Source organism: Pseudogymnoascus destructans (assembly GCF_001641265.1).
Source record: "Pseudogymnoascus destructans isolate 20631-21 unplaced genomic scaffold scaffold_27, whole genome shotgun sequence".
NCBI lineage: Eukaryota > Fungi > Ascomycota > Leotiomycetes > Thelebolales > Thelebolaceae > Pseudogymnoascus > Pseudogymnoascus destructans.
The window spans coordinates 137221-148325 of NW_020167546.1; the positions used below are offsets into that span (position 1 = coordinate 137221).

Consider the following 11105-nt stretch of genomic DNA (forward strand, 5'->3'; position numbering starts at 1 on the left):
TATTAGAGTATTTGGCAGTCTCATGACGCATGGCCCGTGAGAGTACTGGAGTGACACCACTGGCCGAACCTGACTAAACCTGACCTGGGCGGGGTGCGCTGATACCGAGTGCCGCCCCTAGCGCAGCGATTGGTTATCGATAACGCTAGGCGAAGCGGCACCACCCAGGTAACCCCCCTGGTAGCTTACCATCATTCACACAGCCAGCTCACAACCTCACCTAACGGGATCTGTTCTTGCTCTTGGTCTTATTGTCGCCTCTTAATATCCTTAATACTGCGGCAGTAAGGAGACCAAAAATGTGCATTCTGGCCTAGGAGGATTATTGTTATACTTCTGCACATACCCTAAAACAGATTAGACATGCGCGGCGGGAAAGCGGCGAAGACGCACCACCTGTGACGCTAGACTTGGAAGCGTCCTTTGAAGGGGCGGTAGAGTACCGCACAGTACAAAACGGATATTTGAAAAAGTGCGAAGCTATCGCGAAGCTTTGTTTCTGCTGGGCTTGCTATAAGATACAGCCAGAGCTACAGGCTGCGGGGCAGGTTCCCTCGTCCGCAGTATGGCTTCGTTCCTCCTCCCGACGTCGATACAGAAACGACTGCTACGGTATGCTCTTTCGCGGCTGGAGATTATCGATACAGATGCGCTGGATCTGGATTGCCTGGACATATCATGGGGCTCTAAGAGCACACTGGAGTTCCGCGATGTGGGGTTGCGGTTGAAGGTAATGTCTTCCGATCATTACTGTGGCGCTGTGGTGGCGTGTGCAGGAGTTATACTGACTCTGTATGAACTTTTAGAAACTTGGGACTATGCTCAAGCTTCCCCCGAATATCGAACTCGCGAAGGCCCAGGTGCTGTTACTCCGCTTGACTATACCGGTCGATATATACAGTAGCCCTATTGTGGTGGAGGTCGATGGGGTGGAAGGCCATATAAAAGTGTCACCCGAAGGCGAACATGGCGTCGCAAAAGGGAAGTCTATGGCTGGACATGACAGGAAACAAAGTAAAACTGCAGAAGGGTCCTGGCCAGGCGGGCCAGGACCCAACGATGATCCAGGCTCTCCGATACCTACGGCGGCGGATCTAGCGCAGTCGTTTATACAAACCGAGCCACCGGAAGAGAGAGCAGAACTGGAAGCAGCCATCATGAGCCAGTCCGTGGCTTCGCTGAGCGACGACGGAGATGACGACTCTACAGTTGGGACTGGGGCGGCCCTGGCCTTACCAGCTTTCATGGCGAATTTCTTGAAAGGCATCGTCGACAGACTTCGAGTAAGGGTCCGCGGTATCAAGCTGAATCTCGATGTGGATATTCCTGTCGAGTCGCTGGGACAGTCGACTATGGACCCAGTTACACTGCAGATAAATATCGAGGATATTGATATTGAGGGTGTTACGGCTGATAAAGATGAGGGGAAGGTTGATGCGGAAGCTCCAGTCCTGCCACTCAAGGATGAGAAGAGGCTAGTTAGCCTCAGGAACCTTCGTGGATTTCTCATTTCAGATGCTGGGCACTTTGCGAGCCTGACGCGCTCCTCAGGGATGCCGTCTCCTGCGGCGACGCATTCAGACTTGCGGAGTCTGAAAAGCCAGAGCATTTCCCGACAAGGCTTCAATTCCAGGTCTGATGTGGAATCGCCACCACTGTCAGTTAGAGATAACCTCTCTACATCAAATCTCGCGTCGTCACCTGTGCCCCATGACGACGAGGTGCCAAACCCAACTTCGCCAGTAGCATCCAGCATTGGCCACTCCCTGGAAGCATCAGGACGATTTGATGACGCGCCGGAAGATGACGATTACCCAGATGCCATGGATGAACTTCCAGCCGATATGATGCACAGCATACTGGATAACTCTGAATTTTTGAATGAAGTCGCTGATAACCAATTTTCAGATGATGGTAGCAGTGAAGAGAGGAACGACTTCTCATTCGGAAGTGTCCACAAGAAAAAACTATCCTCCGGAAGATCTCCGGAGTCTACGCCGAGGGCATCTACGTTCTTGTCCTCAGATAAGAAACTTCACACCAGCAGATTTACCAACCCTGCTTCGCTAGCATCAAGCTCTAGGTTGGATCCTCGAGGAGCTTCTATTGCAGGATCGCATATCAGAGCTCCTGGGATCGCCCGCCCTCACGCTGCAGTGGCAAATTCAGAGCCCGTGGCGATGCACAAGAGCGGCCATTCCCACTACGAGGAAACTTTTGCTTCTATGCCGAACCTAACTGGCAAAAGGTCAGGTCCGCCGTCTGATGTCAGTGGCTCGCCATCGGATTATGAAAGCCTGGCAGAATCTAGATTGTTTACCCATGAAGATGCTGAGAGCATGTATATGAGTGCGTTGTCCCACGGCTCCAGGCACGAAGAGCCAGCGGGCGGTTACAATGTTCCAGGCAGCGATTCGACCGAGGCCCCCGAACCGCCTTGGACTCCAGAACTGGGGAGAAGTTCTGGAGCTCAATTGCCGTATAGCCCTGATAGTGCCGAAAGCACACATGAAGACGAAAAATACGAGATACCTATTCCTGCCGAAGAGGCGAGATCTATAAACTCGGAATCAGATTTAACAGCTGAGCCCGACGTGCAATCAGAGACACCCACGGAAGAGCACTTTGATGCGTCCATTCCACCGATAAAGAAAACGGAAACCAATATCTCCAGGGCATCAAATATCTCCTCGGATCGAGATAATAGGATGGCCAAGCAACTATTTAGCTTGGACCATGTTGGTATATATCTCCCTCCTACAGCCGACGGGAACGGGTCATTGGACAAAGCAACTGCTGCAGAAGCTGCTGTTATGGAATCTTCTACTCGAGCTAGTATATATGGTCCCCAGGCGTCAGAATCCCGATTTTTGGCACCAGATTTGCCTGGAGCATTCTCCACACCCTCAATCCGAGCTCGTGAGCGTCCATCTGTCTCTGAACAAGACAAGCCTAAAAAACATGAGCTTCCGGCGAAGGAAGATTCCAAATCAACCGCCATCGAGATAGTTCTTGGCCAACTATACGCACAGGTCGATGTTTCTGCGGCACGACTCCTTTTCAAGTTATTTCAAAGCATCTCAGTCGTATTTGAAGGCAATCAGCGGAGTCAAGCTTCGGTGCCAGAGGAAGAAAAAGAGGCTTTGCCACTGTTGCTTAAGTTTCATGCGGATCGTTTCTCTGTTAAATTCCTGGAAAGACTGCCGGGCACGGGGATACCGGATACCCCATTTGGAAAGGAGTATGTTGTCAAACCTCCAAGTTCTGATGTCTTGCTGCGGACTACCTTGAAGGGGCTTGATATAAGTTATGATATCTCCCAAGCTTCCACAGCTGCTTCTATTACGCTACAGAAGTTCGTGTTTGGCTATGCCAAAGAGAATATACTCTCCTTCGATGCCGACCTGCAGATGAGAGAATCTGTCAGAGACCTAGCAGCTACAGCCGGTGTTGATGTATCCGTCAAAATGTTAAAAACGCCAGACACTAGTCGCTACAGCATTTTTACTCTGCCCATACACCTATCCATCAACCTACAGAAGCTTGACGAAACATTCAGCTGGTTTGGTGGCCTAAGTAGTGTTCTGAACATGACAAGCTCCATGGCATCAAGCGCTACGATGACAACCTCGAGCCCTGCTAAGACAAAACCTCGAGGCGTAAGATTTGATGCCCCGATAATGCCAGACGATGAGTCAGTGTCGTCACAGACCAAGGTCGATGCCCGAATTGCCGGTTTTGTACTGGATCTTATTGGTAAAGACTGCAGCGTTGGTCTCGATACGACAGCCGTAAAAATTGTTAGCCGCGATGAGGGTATTGCTGTTGTCATTGACCAAACGAAGATAACGGGACCTCATCTAGCTACCTTTTTCGACGACGAGCCCGCGATTCGCGCAGAATTAACTGGAATGCGACTGGAATATTTGGAAACGCCAAAAAGTGCTGATCTTGACCGCCTGTTAGCTCTGATTACGCCGTCAAAATCAAAGTATGACCGAGACGATGATATCTTACTTGAGACTCTTCTCCGGCAACGGAGACAAGGGGCCGTTCTCCGAGTAAACATAGATCAGTTTAAATCTCGCGTTGCACATCTGGAACAGCTCAGGTATCTGCCGGACCTGGGCGAAGAAGTCTCCAAGCTCTCGACAGTAGCTAAATACTTGCCTCAAGATGATCGGCCTGGGTTTCTCTCACTTCTCTTGGTCAAAAAGTTCGATCTGAAGGTGGATATTAATAGAACTGTGGGCAATTTCCAAGCACGGGCAACGGATATCGAGGTTGCTCAAATAAACTTGCCAGCACTTGTGGCTTTGTCAATGGATACTTTCACCGTCAACCGAAACGATACCGAGGAAATAATATGTGCTGCCACGACCGTGGCAGCTAAAGATCGATCGCCCGCAATCATGGCACGTATGATCGGCGACGAAATGGAACCAGTCATCAAACTCAAACTCTGGAATCTGCGATTGGAGTACAATGTTCCAACCCTTATGACGCTTCTCGGCCTCAAAGTTAATGCTACCACGGAAGATATGGCTACTGGCATTGCTGCTTCTGTTGCTACGTTGACGGACCGAAAACAGATATCACTCGCAATGCAGCGTGGCGAGGCCAAAGGAAAGGGACCGAAAAGCCAAGAGTCGAAGGCATTGACTGTGGATGTTGCAATCCGAGAATGTATTTTGGGGTTGAATCCTCTAGGACTACCATCAAAGATTCTAGTGGTGATGACTGAAGGCCATGTCTCAGCAGTGCTCCCAGAAGACAACAATACAAATGTCACCGCGGAAATGGGGAAAGGCTCGTTGGTTGCCATCGACGATGTTGCAAATATCATAGCACCAACTCTTGCGAACAAAAGCAGGAGGCAATCTTTCGATGGGGGGAGCTCGCAAGTCGCCGATCTATGCTCGCGTGGATTTGTTTGTCTTGGATATGTTGCGTCTGCCAAAGCAATTGTACGGGTATCAACAGGAAAGAAGCCGGGTGAGAAAAATATTGATGTTGAGTTGCGCGACGAGCTGTTTGTTCTGGAAACTTGCGCCGATTCTACACAAACGCTTATTGCTGCGCTCGCTGCGTTGGCGCCCCCATCTCCGCCTAGCAAAGAAGTCAAATACCGCACCAAGGTCATGCCGATGCAAGATCTTCTTGCCTCATTCACCGGAGACGCTTTCGAGAGCAACAACCTTACGGGAGATTTTAACTTAGACGAGGAGTTTGGAAGCCGCCTTGGGAGCGATATCAGCGACAACTCGAATCTCGAATTTGACTCTCAGTATTACGCAAGACCAGTCGGCTCATTACGAGAAGATAGTCCAGGCGAGTCATCCCAACACGGCTCGCTGCTTTTCGACCAATACAACAACCCAGACCAAGATACAGACGATGGCGTCCTCCTCGAAAGCTTCTCGTCCAAGCAACATGTACATATAAATGAAGAATTGGATTTTAAGGAGGATTACTTCGGCAACGGTTCCATGGTGGAAGGCACAGCGCATCGGTGGAATTCTGCAAAAAACATGTACGACAAGTCGGATACTTATAAAGTACGGGAGAGCCCTTTGAAAGTTTGTGTACGGGATGTGCATGTAATTTGGAACTTGTTTGATGGATACGACTGGCAGGCAACACGAGACACAATTACGAAGACGGTTCAAGATATCGAGTCGAGAGCGAGTGATACGCGCACACGTAAGGACAGACGCTCTACGGCCGTTGAATTGGATTTCGAAGAGGAAGAAACCGTCATTGGTGATTTCTTGTTCAACTCCATCTATATCGGGGTTCCTGGTAATAGAGATCCAAGGGAACTGGCTGCAGCTATCAATCGAGAGCTCCATGATAACGCAACGGAGACCGAGTCTTTAGCGCCGACGACGGTTTCAGCTTCCCCCAGCCGGCAGGCTGGACCACCCAGAGTTAAAGGGAAGCGACTTCGCCTTAATAGGAGCAAGCATCACAAAATCACCTTTGAGCTCAAGGGCGTCAATGCGGATGTTATTGCATTTCCGCCTGGATCCGGTGAAACTCAGAGCTCAATCGACATTCGTGTTCATGACTTTGACATCTACGACCATGTTCTAACTTCTACGTGGAAGAAATTTGCCACTTATATGCACGATGCTGGCGAACGTGAAGCAGGTTCGAGCCAAATCCATATTGAGCTACTCAACGTGCGCCCTGTTGCCGAACTCGCCGCGTCTGAAATTGTGCTTCGGGCCACTTTGCTTCCACTTCGACTGCACGTCGACCAGGATGCTTTGGATTTCATAACTCGTTTCTTCGAGTTTAAGGACACCTCAAACACATCGTCTAGCGGTCCATCCGAGCCTCCTTTTATCCAGCGCGCAGAAGTGAACGATGTCCAAGTCAAGCTAGATTTCAAGCCAAAGCGCGTTGACTATGGCGGCCTCCGCTCTGGACATACCACAGAATTCATGAACTTTATAGTTTTGGATGAGGCGAACATGGTGCTTAGACACACGATCCTCTATGGTGTATCTGGTTTTGACAGACTAGGCAAGATGCTGAACGATGTTTGGATGCCAGAGATCAAGCAAAACCAACTTCCAGGAATCCTCGCCGGTCTAGCACCCGTACGAAGCCTTGCAAACTTCGGAGGCGGCGTAAGGGACCTAGTTGAAATCCCCGTCCGTGAGTACCGGAAAGATGGGCGGCTGGTGAGGGCTCTTGGTAAAGGAGCCGCAGCCTTCGCCAAGACGTCAGGCACGGAACTGATCAAGCTTGGTGCTAAACTGGCAATTGGGACGCAGACTGTGCTCGAAGGCGCGGAAGGCGTACTGGGAGTCGCTCCAACCCAGCACCACCGCACTGGGGGAGACTGGGACAACGATGGAGACTCTGACTCCGATGAGCCGCGGCTGGTCAGTCTGTACGCTGACCAACCTGTAGGTGTGGTGCAGGGCCTGCGCGGTGCATACAAGAGCCTCGAGCGCGACCTCGTCATGGCGCGAGACGCGATAATTGCAGTTCCAGGCGAGGTTATGGAGAGCGGGAGTGCGGTTGGTGCGGTCAGGGCGGTGGGGCGGAGGGCGCCGACAGTGATTCTGAGGCCGCTTGTGGGGGGGACGAAGGCGGTTGGGAAGACGCTGTTGGGGGTGGGTAATTGGGTTGATCCGGGGAATTTGAGGAGAGTTGATGATGTTAGTTTTTTCCCCTGCCTTTACGCTACTGTTGACCAAGGGAATACTAACTGGTAATAGAAATACAAACGGCATTAATACTTGCCTGTCGGTAACGAATGGAGGTTATGATTGAGCGAAGGGGGAAGCGTGCATGTTGTTTTGAGCGAATTAAATTGCATGGAATATTGGAGTTTAGATGGCGTTTGGGAAGGTCATTATGAAGGGACTGAGTGCGTGGTTTTATATTTCACCACTTCATGAACTGGTGCCTGCGTGTCTATGTGCGGCTTTTTTGGTAAATTGAGCCAGTGGGAAATGAGTATAATTATTGGGCCCCTTTTGCATCCCAATGCTCTGAACCGCCTTTCTCCCAATGACCCCCTGATAAGCCGGGGGAATCATCCGCTTTGCATCAGAGAATATTTACTGGGCGATGTTTTAAAATCCGTATACATCTTTTCTTTTGACGTCACGGCTTCTGGGCCTATATTTAAATCAAGCTTGTAAGAAATGGAAGTTGGCCCTCTCTCATCAACCAAGGAGAAACGAAAATCCATTCAGTTGGGGCGTTAGTGATGATAAGTTTGACGTCTGCAATCACCTATAGCCCCCGTAGATTATAGTCCACAACATAACCTGGTCAAGGTAATGGCGACAGTGAGAGTTTCAAACGGTGACATTAAAATTACGGCAGGTAAGAGGCGGCGACGAGAAGCAAGTCTTGGTGGTGTTGGCAAGGTGAGGTTTCAAATGGTGACATGAAAATGGCGGCAGTGGCGGCAAGAATTAAGATTGGTGTTGTACTCGTACATCGTAATCCCTAGAAGAGGTGTCAAAGAAAGCCGTAAACGTAACAGGGACCTTGAAACTTTTGAATATCAGTCAATCATCGTCTTCATCTAACGTTTCACGCTGATTGCAAAGGCTTTTCTCGAGGTACTAAGATCTCCGGCCAGATTCCATAAACTAACGTTATATATTTGTCCATTATATCGGAAACTTATAAACACATCTCTCGCTACATATACAATTACAACATACTCTTCGGCATCTGCTTCATCGCCTGTCTAACTCCAAGATCACCCAGGACCTCCTCTGCGCCACCCAGAATAGCATCGAACTTATACGTCCTGTGGAACGCCTCGACCACCCTGCCCATTCCCGTCTGTGTCAACCCTCTACCACCGAAAATTTGCACCGCCTCATCGGCAATCTCGTGCGCACTCCTCGTGGCAAACATCTTGAGCAGGCCAATCGGGCCAGCCAAGTGCTTGGCCTGCTCCGAATATGGCATCTTGGTCATCTGGAACGTGATATTCTCCAACCAGGCCTGGTTGGCCTCGACGTGGGCAATCATCTTCGCGAGCTTCGCGCGCACAACGGCCTGCTCATTGAGCTTCTTGCCGAAGACGACACGCTGCGCCGCCCACTTCATGCACTCCTCCGTCACGGTACGCGACCATCTGAGGACGGAGTTGACCATCATCCAGCGCTCGTGGTTGAAGTTGGACAGGATGACATGGATACCCTTGTTCTCGACGCCGAGGAGGTTCTCGACGGGCACCTTGACGTTGTCGAAGGTGATGAAGGTGGTTCCTGCGGCGGCGGAGTAGGTGGTCTTGATGGCCTTTGTCTCGACGCCCGGGCCGCGCTCGATGAGTAGTACGGAGAGACCCTTGTCGGTCTTGACGCCGGTGACAAAGTAGTCCGACCACACGCCGTTGGTGATCCACTTCTTCGTGCCATTGACGATGTAATGCTTTCCATCTGGAGTCTTGAAGGCGGTGGTGCGGATACCGGCAACATCTGAGCCAGCGAAGGCCTCGGTGATCGCGAGGGAGATCTTCTTCTTGCCGCTGAAGCACTCTTGTGCAATCTTGTTCTTCCACTCCTCGTTATTGGCGAAGTTAATAACGGCTGTTAAACTAATCGTCATGCCTGCCATGTTGCCATCTTGGAACCCTCTCTGGAACGGTCTGGCCAGCTCCTGTCCGACGATGGAGTCGTGGAAGTAGTCAAACTCGTCGCCCATCATAACCCCACCAAGTAACTTAACACCGTGCATGTGCTTTCCAGGACCTATACGCATGTGGAGAATACCAGCTTCTGACATACGGTTGATGAGCTCCTGGCTAATGTGTGCGCCAGTCCGCTCAGACTCTTCGGCTTCGGGGGTGACGTATTTGTCTACAAACTCCCGAATCGCCTTTTGAAGCCTACGATGCGAATCATTGTAGTAAGGACTGTGGAACTCGGGTCTCAACCATGTCGGCTCGCCATATGGGACAAGGCTTAGGTCGCCTGCTTTTTTCTCAATAACTTCTGGCTTCTCATTCTCGAGGGTGCCGATGCAAAGGTCGGAGTATTTCTGGAGGACCTCTTGGCGATGGAGGTTGTAGAACGCCTCTGTTGCGTCCTGGCCGGCGACTTGCTTGAGGACGAACTCGCCGCCGGGATGGGCGTCGACGAAGTCGGTCAGATCATAGACCTTGTGGTCGATGATGATCCAGGTAGAGTCCTCGGTGGTATGTTTCGCCACCTCGGCACGAGTGAGGTTATTTGAAGACATTGCTATAATGAACGATATGTATTCGAAGGTTTGAAGGAATGGAAAGGGGATGGAAAGAAAGGAGAAATATATAGCAGTGATAAAACAACAAGCCGAAGCTGTTGGAGTACCTTACAGGTGAAGGTGGTTGGTGCGAACATTGACGATTATGGTTGTTCCCAGGATTAGACGGCAAAGGACCGAGGCATAACTGACCAATAGAAACACAACGATTTCAAACTCACATGCCCCGCAAAGTCACGTGCATTACAACGTTTTGGGACGCGCTTTGGGTCGCGTCTCAGAAGGGCCATCAACCTCGAACTTATCGAAACAGTGAAATAACAACTTAAGAGCCAACAAATACATCACACTCCCCAGTCACCCGGTGTCTCACAAGGCTACCTAGCCTGCATAAACCACAATGTCCGCCGCTCCAGCTCCCACGATCCTCGACCTAAAACTCGCATTCCTGCGCTCTCAAATCCAAGCTCTCTCCGCCCCACTGAGAATCCCAGTGAACTACCAACCCCCCGATGAAGACCAAGCCATCCGCCAACGAGCCATAGATGACGCCCTCTTCCAGCTCAACGCCCGGATCCAAGAGCACGCCAAACTCGTCTATTCCGCGCCGGCACAGCGCCATGTCGCCGAGCAGGTGGACGCATTGTACTGGATGGCTGGCGAGCGCGACGTCAGCGGGGAGCTTGCGCGGGGTCAATTGGAGCTAGGGACAGATTTTGGTATGGATGCGCTGTGGACTGGAATAGGATTCGCCTTTTGCTAACAGTTCGCAGTGGCGGATGTCAATATCACGAGTCTCCCAGATGCGTGGGAGGATGAAGAGGAGGTTGCGCAGCGCCCAGAGGAAGCCCAGCGGTATGTGGAGTTAGCTGCGCACATCAAGGGGCTCAATGATAGGCGGACGGGGTTGAGAGAGAAGGTTGCAAGGTATAAAGCATTGAAGGGGGTGCTGGAACCGTTTGAGAACTCGAAGGAAGATGTTCAGGGGAACCTGTGCACGAGGGATGGGGAGGTGGAGGCTGAGTTGCAGAAGATGGGGATGCTGATGGCGCGGGTCAAGGGCAGGCTCGAGGGACTGGAAACGTCACAGAACCAGGGTGGTGAGGAGATGGACCTTGACTTCTTGGATCAGGAGAAGAAGGCGGATCTACTTCTGAATGATATATTGCGGTAATAGGCCATCCTTGATGCTGAAGTTTTCATATGACGAAAATCATCTGAAGATAATACTACGATACCCCATTCATTTTATTTCATGGTAGATCTCAAGCAAGCGTGACCCTAAGCCTGATGCAAGGGCCGACTATATAGGCCCCCGTTGGGCGCGAGTATCCTCAAGCCAACAATGGCGGCGCTACCACACCCAGGCTGATGCG

The 11105-nt window shown here is 50.9% G+C and overlaps 3 protein-coding genes across 3 annotated transcripts; 2 read left to right on the plus strand and 1 right to left on the minus strand.

The window, feature by feature from the left end:
* Positions 1-178: 178 nt before the first annotated feature.
* ATG2 (autophagy- protein 2) lies at positions 179-7636 on the plus strand. The gene is made up of 2 exons (XM_024472281.1): positions 179-7175; positions 7236-7636. The coding sequence occupies exons 1-2, from the start codon at positions 819-821 to the stop codon at positions 7251-7253; spliced, it is 6375 nt and encodes a 2124-aa protein (XP_024320338.1). The 5' UTR covers positions 179-818; the 3' UTR covers positions 7254-7636.
* A 551-nt stretch (positions 7637-8187) lies between these two features.
* On the minus strand, positions 8188-9726 carry VC83_08739 (uncharacterized protein; the record flags this gene model as incomplete). The annotated part of the gene is made up of 1 exon (XM_024472282.1): positions 8188-9726. The coding sequence occupies one exon, from the start codon at positions 9724-9726 to the stop codon at positions 8188-8190; it is 1539 nt and encodes a 512-aa protein (XP_024320337.1).
* A 403-nt stretch (positions 9727-10129) lies between these two features.
* Positions 10130-10903, plus strand: VC83_08740 (uncharacterized protein; the record flags this gene model as incomplete). The annotated part of the gene is made up of 2 exons (XM_024472283.1): positions 10130-10448; positions 10503-10903. The coding sequence occupies 2 exons, from the start codon at positions 10130-10132 to the stop codon at positions 10901-10903; spliced, it is 720 nt and encodes a 239-aa protein (XP_024320357.1).
* Between the last annotated feature and the right edge of the window lie 202 nt (positions 10904-11105).

Coding starts and splice junctions, on each gene's coding strand:
- ATG2 (XM_024472281.1), top strand. CDS start 819: ATGCTCAAGCTTCCCCCGAATATCGAACTCGCGAAGGCCCAGGTGCTG.